Raw genomic sequence first — 9,491 nt, 5'->3', positions numbered from 1 at the left:
ACATGATATTTGTGCCCCATGGATTAATTATACAATAGAAACATGCTTAGCCCTCAAAATTGTACATAATATGTTTCTCGATTAAATTCTAAGCAAATCTATGTGCCCTTCACCAATTCTTTGTTGGAAGGAGCCAAAACCCTTCAGGCATTTTATATATATTCATACTTTCACTCAAGCATTCATTGGCATAAAAAATTGCATTTTGACCAGTAGAGGTCCAAGTCATGCAAGACTTCAAACCTACGAGATATTTGTATATGGTTGAATTGTCAACCAATGCTTTGTTGAAAATCTCCTAGAGTTATCAGCACATTATCTAGAGGGAATTTTAACCAACAACGGACATCTTCAGCAGCTACAACTTTTGTGCACCTTTTCTTTTTCAAATGAAGGTCTCTCTCTTTAGATTTCATCCAACAAAAATCAAAAGGCAAGGCTCATTTTTAAACACTTAAAACTTTACATCTATCTTTTTCATATCTATAGTTGAAAACTTGTGAAGACTTCAAATCTTCCAAGTCTATCTTATTATAGAGTGTAGTTACTAGTAAAATCAAATGTTTCAAGCAAGATTGGAGTACACTTCTCTTCTCCAAGAGTAGTTAAATAGCTTTATGACTGGTATACCTCCGGAACATTCTCAGACAAGGAGTTGCCAGGGAATGGTGTTCCGATGTTCTGGAATGTTCCAGACAGCGTTCTGGACCTAAATTTGCGTTCAACACCTAAATCTGGAGTTCCATACCTAAATCTGGCGTTTCTGTAGCGTTCCAGACCTAAATCTGGCGTTCCTAAAGCTGAAATGGAAAATTTAGAGCTGCAGATTTCTTTTCATATTTTGGTATATTTTCATGAGAATTGATGAAATGGAGTTCCCATTCCCGTTCCACCCTTCCCGATATGTTCTCATTCCGGCATACGCCATCCCGGAACATTTCGGTTCCCTGGTAACTATGCGCCCAACAATTCCACCAAGTCTCCAGAGAGGTTAAGTGTGGCCACTAGCTATACTTCCCAAAAACAAAGAGTGACATGCAACACATAATCTGCATATGGATCGTAAAACAAACACATGTACACATCATTAATGATTATGTACGTACATACACACATTATAAGTGTATAATTTTAACAAATTAGCAACATAAACAAAACAAATGCATTGATAAAAAGTGCACTCATGATGCTTTGAAACATCAAATTTGACATATACAGCATGAACTGCATCCTATGACATTCAACCACATGCATCATCGTATTGGAAAGCAGAGATTGCACAGATTTTTCATTTTAACCTTCTAAATTGTGAGATAGTGTCCGTAAATACCGTGGAGAATTCAAAAATTTTGATGCGCCTTGAGACTCCAGCAGTTGCAAAAAGCTTATCATCCCGATCAAACTCTATACTGCAAGTGCGGTAAGATAGAAGAAGGCTATTTATACAAATCCATGATAGGAAAGAGCTGAAAATTGAAAACAGCTACAAAGATGATGCAAAAGTAAGCCAGGAAAAAAGAGTCAAAACTTTTGTTATCTTTGGTAAGGTACAAAATGGACATGCAAAAAGGCACCGGGGTAGGGGTGTTTGTGTTAACCTTGAAACAATGTTAGAGGAATGGAAAAGATCACCCTGCCGAACCTCTGCTATGACCCTCAAGCGGCTGCAAGTTGACATCCAGATAAAAATAGCTTCAGATGCTCCGATATATATAACATATCAGATAATAAGTGGAACTCAGCCCTCATTGCAAACCTCCTTTGTATCACATAAACAGATAGCATATCCAAAGAAAGACAATAAGCTCCTGAGCCAAAAACCTGTAGCGTGTGAAAGCATTAAGAATGCTTTGAAAGTCTTCTAGACCTGCACTCCCACTATCTTTGGAATTGCCATCCTTCTCTTTATTGCAACTGCTGTCTAATTGCCTTGGCCAGCATGAAGAACCCATTCGCCGCCTTTTTAACAGGTAGCATTCTTGCAGATCTTCAAACTATCGGTCATCCAAGGAGAAGCATACAATATCACTAACGTCCTTTATTTGCCAAAAAAAGGATCTCTCTCTCTCTCTCACGAGCGCGTGCATGTGTGTGTGTTTAAGAGACATGCAAAATCACCATGTAAAAAGCATGTGTTGGGTATCTTGGCATGTAAATTTTTTAAAAAAACTGAGCACTGTCCTCAGACGCTCAACCAAATGACTGTCCTTTAACTGCATTAATTAGTCATCAGATTAAGCAAAAATTCTCAGTCTGTGATAATAAAAATGCATCATCTAATTCAGTAAACAACGCTGCAAGTTTGCAACCTTAGCCCAGGTTCCAAAAAAACAGCCGCACTACTTCAAACCATAGTTAGGGGAAACGGAAACGGGGAAACGGGGAACGAAAACGGAAACGGAAACGTTTCGGGATTTCTGGGAGGGCTGAAACGGGGAAACGCCACGTCAGCAAGGGAAGGGAGTAGATGATGATGGAGGGCTGAAGCAGGCTGCAGGAGAGAAAGGAGAGGAAATGGAGTGAATGGGGCTGAAGGAGGGCTGGAAAACCTTGAGGATGGAGAGAGTATGAGGCTGAAGGAGTGGAAGGAGCCTGGAGACCAAAATCAAAAGCAAAAAGACAAAAAATGTGATTTTGGAGACCTAGCAGCCTGTGTTGTCTGAAACGGCACGTTTCAGAGTTCTGAAACGCGTTTCAGACTGGCTGAAACGTTTCAGCCAGCCATTTCAGGGTCCTGAAACGTTTCAGACTCTGAAACGCGTTTCAGGAAACGGGGCTTCTCTGAAACGGCGTTTCAGGCCTGGCTGGGCTCTGAAACGTGTTTCAGCGTAACTGTGCTTCAAACACATGGACGCATCTTTTGACTTGAAGTTGGAGTTTCTAACAAATCACACATGGCCCAAGAAGAAATAGGAAGAGTACCATACCTGGGCCAAAACTCTCTTCTTCTTTGCAATTGCCAAGCCTGCAGATGGTGGACCTTGAGTTTCAGAGATGCTGTCAACTGATCCACCAAATAGCTCATTCCTCTTCTGTGTGGTCATGGAGGATGACCTCTCTCTGCTATCTCCTTTCCTTTGGACAATTGCTAGTCTTGCACGTCCAGGCTCGCTTTTAGAGATAGTGGTAGCAGCACCACCACCACTACTAACAGTCCCAACAGCAACATGGCCCAAAGTGGGATTTGGCCCATGCAAAAGCATCCGTAGCTTCACCGAATATCGTTCCCTGGCTCTCATGAGCTCTTGTCTTTGTTTCTCAACAGTTGCAATGTCTTCCTTTATAAACTTCAAATCTGCTTGCAGCTGGCAAAAGAACTACCCTCATCAGAATAGGGTGCAACCACATACAAACCAAATATATCTTTATGCCACGAAACAGATTTCAAGAGCAAATACGCGTCTTATCATGTCTGACATTCTAACCTCATTCAACTCCTCTTGTTTTTGCTGCTGTAGCCTATGCAGGAAATCTAGAAGAATTTCCATGTTTGTCTCTGCTTCTTCCTGTTCAGCCTTCCTTTTCTTCTCCATAAGAAGAGACAGTAACGAATCAAGCTCCTTTACTGAAACTTCTGCTCCCTGCAAAACAAAAGCGGGCATCACCAAAAACTAGAAGTCACTATCTTTAAGATATATTCCCAAAAATTGTCTGGCATAAATAAGGGTCAATCATAAATGTGTCCTTCAACCTCCTGAGAAATTCTTGCAAACAAACCTGTTGAAGATAAAGCTTCAAGTGTTCTGCAGGGGATGCACTGCTCACCAGTTGGCATGCCGAAGCTTTCTTCAACAGCTGTACTCAAAAATTTAACAAAGTCAAACGTTCCCAGGTAGAGTAAGTACACATCATTGCTTCAGCTTCATCTTGACCAAAGACTTTATGTTGACATAAGCAAGGAGTGCAGAATTTTTATCCATCAAAGCTATCCCAATATTGAATAAAAGGCAATCAGAAACCCTACGAGCTACTTCCAAAATCACCCAAACAAAAAACTCAACAAAATTTCGCAAGGATGCCTAGTTTTGTGCACTTTCGATCAAGGAAAAAATAATTTCATACGACATTGGAGGGCTTTGTCTGGAGATTAGCAGTTCTCAGCAGATATAAACTTGCTTGAGAGTGAATGAGAGTAGAGTGAACGTCATCCTTCTATGAGAAATCTATTGAGAGTCGAGACATGAAAAGCCATACCGTTCAACTCACACGCACTGTACATGCATACTGCATACTAGAAAGTAGGAAGAAGTAGACTTGAAGCAAGAAAAGGTTGAAAGAAAATAGTGAGACATTGAACCAATTCTACTACCAAGTCTAGGGAGCTCACTAAAGCATAGGACTGGAGGATGAATAAGGATTTTAAAATCAAGGTAATCATTATGTATGCATGTACTCTCACTAGCCAAAAGTTCGTTATGCAAGCTGTAGATTCCTATTGTCATCTCCAATATACATGAAAATGCTCATCATATTGCCAAGGTTCCATCCAAAATTGATAAATAAAAGCTTTGCCCACAATTCATGTTTGTCCACACTTGTCTCCGTATAACCATCAACGATGCATTCAGATAATGATACAGATCTTAAAACATATGGCCATCAACACAATCCTGCTTGGTCAACGCTGGCACATTTAACACCTAGTATCATTTATAGATGTGCTATGAGTAGACAATGTGGCATACTTTACTTTAGCTTGACTGTGCACGACATCGCCAGTAATTAAAACCTCTCCATAAGTCATTCCCAACCTATAAGGTTCCCTTACATTCTCTAATACAGGGAGCGATTACAACAATAAGAAGACAAATAGTCTCACTGCCTGGACCCTTTCAAAACGAGACATGAGAGGGGAGAGGGGGGGGGGGGGGGGGGAGGGGTGAAACACACACAAACACCAAGTCAGCCACACATGCACACAAGGTGCAAATCAGTAAGGTTGAGGTTCAGTGATCGAACTACTTCAAGTAGTACTCTCTAAGGTCATTTAAAATCTGTAGTCACAAGCAGAAGACTCTATTCAATCAATTGCAACATTGCCATCCCGATGGTCACGACGTCCAAGGGTAGCTCTTACCTTGTTAAGGAGAAAGTTTGGAAAGAGTTGACTGGTCGTAAGATAAAGCCCGCAACAGGGACAGTTCTTCTTGTTATTTAAGTGAGTTATGATACATGTGTAGCAGAAACTGTGGCCGCAAGCAGTAGAAAATGCATCCTTCATCGTCTGAATGCAGATTGGACACAAAATGTCCTTATCAACGTCGCATTTTTGTGGCCCAGCATCAGCGTCTCCTGCCGAACACGATCGTGGCTCAACTTTTGCGCCTGTGACGGAAGGAACATGAACTCCCGTGGACCCATCTTCGCACTGCGGCTCCATGGGCGCCAAAAACTAACAGAGCTGGAAGAAGATCTAGAGCAACATCCTTAGACAGAGAATGTAACGTCCCGAGAGACGTCGTTAAAAGAGGCAGATATGAGACTTGGTTCGGAAGCGGTACATTGATTCAATCCCTGATAATACAAGAAATGGGACAAAGCTTGCTAAAGGGACAAGAAGACAGCTGGTATCTGCCTAAGTATCATCCCAGCATCTGAATGTCCTCCTCAGCCTCCTGATTTCCACCATGTCTTTTGATGGCTTCACATTAGTCGGTTCTGGAGAAAAGTGACATCGCTTCCATACCGATGGTACAGCAATGCTATTGACAACAAAATCTAAACCCCCGTGTGGAAGAATGTAGTGATCGCGGGAAGCCGGGCTGGCGCATTAAGAACCACTCCAGGTCAAAATTGAACTGAGCTGTGTGCCGCGCATTCGTGTTCCGGGCCGCAATTTCGCAAGGATTGAGAAGAGGGAAAGGGTGGAGCGCGATTGGTTGGAAGCGGGCGAGGTAAGCCGGATGAGCGCAGGCAACGGGAAAACGGGTGGGAAAGGAGGTGAATCGATGGCGAATGCGACGCAGGGATGGAGGAGCAAGGGAAGCATGAGAAGAAAGAGCAAGGGAGAAGGAAATCGAAGCAGGGAAGGGTTGGTAGGGAAGAAGGTCGATCAGAATGAAGCAGAAGGAAGCCCCATCGCCATAGCCAAGCTCACCACAAAATGATGAATATACTAAATTATACAACGAAGAAGAAGATCAATTAGCTCTTAATCCCTCCCTTAATTTTCCTTAATCCCCTTTGCTTAGCAGCTCCACCACCAGTCCTTCACGCATGTTTTTTTTTTTTTTTAAAATAAAGCTTGGTTGGGTTCCCACAATCTCTCTCCTTCCTTCCTTCCTTCCCTCTACCCTGTTGTTTTTTTTTCGCATTTGCCTCGTCTCGAACCCGCACCCACCGTCTCGCTCCTCCGTTCCCATGCTCTACGATTAGCACCCTCCGTATGTGTTCGATCCCTCGCATCGACTCCTCATACGGCTTCCCGCAACAACTGCCCTCTTATTGTAACAACCCACGTAGGGGTATAGTCTCGGTGGCTTCGAGGCTCATCATGTTCATGCTGTAATGTGCGTCCGTCCAATCCCTCAGATCGACTTTTGATAAGCCACCTTCCGGCTTCTCGCATGTGACCTATTATAAAACCCGCATGGGTCTTGGTTATCGAGGCTCGTATTCTAGTGTGCGTGTGTTTGATCCCCTAGATCAACGTCCTGATAAGCCATCTTTCGGCTTTTAGCAATTGCCCTAACATGAAAAGAACTCTCTCTCTCTCTCTCTCTCTCTCTCTCTCTCTCTCTCTCTCTCTCTCTCTCTCTCTCCCCACCCCAACCTACCATCGGTGATTCATGCCTACCTTGCAAGGAAGTGTGCTAGTTTTAGGTGAACGTGAGAGCTTCACGAGTCTTCATGAAAGGGTTTTCCGAGAATGGGTACACATTCTTCCATGACCTACTTCTCTCACCATACCACATCCATGTTGGCAACATACTCAACTATTATGGCCGTAAAATATGTTAAGTCCGTATGTTTGCACTAGGTTTGATTATCATGCATGGCCTTGGTGTGTTGGAAACAAGAGTCTCCACTTTTGGCTCAGAATTTCGGGAGTGGTAATTCTCCAAAAGGCTTGGGCCACCCTTTCCCCAACTTGGTCACATTCACAACGTCCAGGACTATGTACACATTGTTGTCATGTGGCTTTGCCAATTCTCACACCCACTCCCCCAGTAACAAATTGTGTCCAACAGGCTCAAAAAGAGCCCTTGCGCTCTACTGTCATGATGGTTCCATGTCGGTGACACTCTAAATCCCCATCATAACACCCTTTCACCTCAACTTCAACCACCCAACTCACCGTTAAAGCTCCGTCAATGCAACAAAAATACACAAATATGACTTAGAGATGCACTGTGGGGAATGTGAAAATATACATGATTGGAGATATTGGTGGGCTAGTGTTTAACCATTGCCACTCAACTCCTGAGCTCTTATCACTTCACCTAACCTGTCACATGAATGCCATAATGTTAGGAATGACAAGAAGTTACATTAATGCATCTCCCTATCAAAAATAGTTTTTGTATTGAAGAGGTAAAGGCCCCAAACTATTTGAATCTATGAATTCATTGTATGTTGCAGGATACAAACTAAAATGTGTGTGCATTCATTGCCTCTTTACATTACCCAAAAAACATAACCGCTACCTTTTTTGGATGTGTTAAGGATCCTTTTTAGTATTTGTATACACATGACATGATTAGAGTATGTATATCTATACATTATCATGTAACATTCTCTATCTATCCAAAATTTCATCCATATCCCTTGATATTCATAAGGCATCCGCTAGTAAATTAGATTAGGACTTTGACAAATTGACCCTCTAGTATGATATAATAGAACATCTTTGTATAATAGTCCGATTTTGTGTGGCCACACATATCTCCAAAGACCACATTTGGCCCATAAAATGATAATTGGAAAAACATAACACGACATCAATGTACTCATAAACATATCAAATACCTTCATGAATTTCTACAAAACCTTAATCCACTCCTATAAAGTAGACTCTATCTTAAAAACATGCAACTACTCCCCCCCCCCCCCCAAAAAAAAAAAGAAAGATGTAAGTAACCTATTTGGCTAAATTAGTAAGAGTCCCATAAGAGCTTTGACTGTGAGGTCTCCTTAGGTCTTTTGTGATTGTAAACAATTGCAATTCTATGACAAGCTTAGCTTTTTGCCGAGTGAAGTTCATCAAAACACATGTCGGCTTGTAAGCCTTTTAATAAAAGAATGAGCTTACAAATGTAAAGGGTTTGAGTTTTATATATAAGCAAGAAGTTTCCACAAAAAATAAAGATGGATCCATAATTTAAGCAAGAACACGGATTCATTTATCCATTACAAAGGATATATCCATGTAGACCCTTATATGATTATTCAAGTTGTATGTGGACAACAAAGTCACAACAACCAATAGTCATGGTGGAAGTAAAACATTCATTGTCCATGAAGGAACAAGTAGAACCTCAAATTTAAATGCGATTGCATTTTCACCTTTTTTGTCCCTTTCATAATAAATGGAATTGTCCTATGTATGTCCTTGAAGTTGGCATTCTTCTTTCATTTTCTAAAAGCCTTAAGCTAGAATAATCAACATAAACAAACAATGCCTATCAACATACACTCATGCATACGTACATCATGGGCATTACTAAAGCATGCAATCAAGCAACTCCCTCTTAGCTAGGATGAAGGCAATCTAGATAAAATTCCACATTATAAAAAGAGCACACATTTTGTGGATCGATGTACACACACATTACTATCTACTATAGAAAAGTCGTGTTCATCAATAGTGTCATCAACCTATAGGAGCACACCTTTTGTGGATCAATGTACACACCCCTTATTATCTACGGTAGAAAAGTCGTGTTCATCATCAATAGTGTCATCAACCTAGAAGTGGTGGTGGTGGTTGTCATTAAACCACTACGTGCATGTGTATATGTGTGCACACGTGCACATATGTACATGCATGTAGCACACACGCACACCCCATCTAAAAAAGAACATGGGTGAGAACCTATGTTGACTTAGTTGGGAAGAGAGTTGTCATAAACACCCCTCCTTTGTTATTGGGATCACAAAAAAAAATTAATCAAAACCATATGTAAGAAAACATGAGCCCATCATCAACATCAAAGTTTAAATTTGGAAAGAAGCAGTAATTCATTAGCCTAAGAAAGGGTGTACATGGAAAACATTATCGTAGAAGGGGGAGTTTATAAAGATATGCTCAGAGGAATCTTTCTCTACCAAAGTGTGTTATAGACATTAGCTATTTCATAGAAAAGACCTATAAACATTCATAAAGAAAGACTGATTTTATAAAAGATGTACTTTATGCATAAGTACAAGGGAGAGTAGTACTCATAAGATAGAAATAATTTTATAAAAAGATGTACATTATGCATCAGTACAAGATTGAAGGGAGAGAAGTAATCATAAGATAGAAGGGATGTAAACTTGAACAATAAGAT

General features: G+C 41.0%; 1 protein-coding gene across 16 annotated transcripts in view; it reads right to left on the bottom strand.

Annotated features, from left to right (window-relative positions):
• Positions 1-6,084, bottom strand: part of COP1 (Transducin/WD40 repeat-like superfamily protein) — a 28,757-nt gene extending 22,673 nt beyond the window's left edge. For all 16 annotated transcript variants that reach the window (XR_015543801.1, XR_015543804.1, XR_015543805.1 and 13 more), the window contains exons 1-7: positions 5,078-6,084; positions 3,718-3,795; positions 3,426-3,581; positions 2,928-3,305; positions 1,822-1,994; positions 1,599-1,664; positions 1,331-1,409 (exon numbers count right to left, since the gene is read on the bottom strand). Coding sequence is in view for 9 of the 16 variants with exons in the window: in XM_087399960.1 (XP_087256086.1) it covers positions 1,331-1,409; positions 1,599-1,664; positions 1,822-1,994; positions 2,928-3,305; positions 3,426-3,581; positions 3,718-3,795; positions 5,078-5,380 (1,233 nt within the window). In the remaining 7 variants the exon portion in view is untranslated. The remainder of the gene's footprint in view (positions 1-1,330; positions 1,410-1,598; positions 1,665-1,821; positions 1,995-2,927; positions 3,306-3,425; positions 3,582-3,717; positions 3,796-5,077) is intronic.
• Positions 6,085-9,491: the final 3,407 nt, after the last annotated feature.

This window comes from Dipteris shenzhenensis, chromosome 3, assembly GCF_047967505.1.
Source record: "Dipteris shenzhenensis isolate YYH24624 ecotype China chromosome 3, Dip_SZ_1.0, whole genome shotgun sequence".
In the NCBI taxonomy this organism is placed as follows: domain Eukaryota; kingdom Viridiplantae; phylum Streptophyta; class Polypodiopsida; order Gleicheniales; family Dipteridaceae; genus Dipteris; species Dipteris shenzhenensis.
This window is presented reverse-complemented; position numbering and strand designations above follow the sequence as displayed.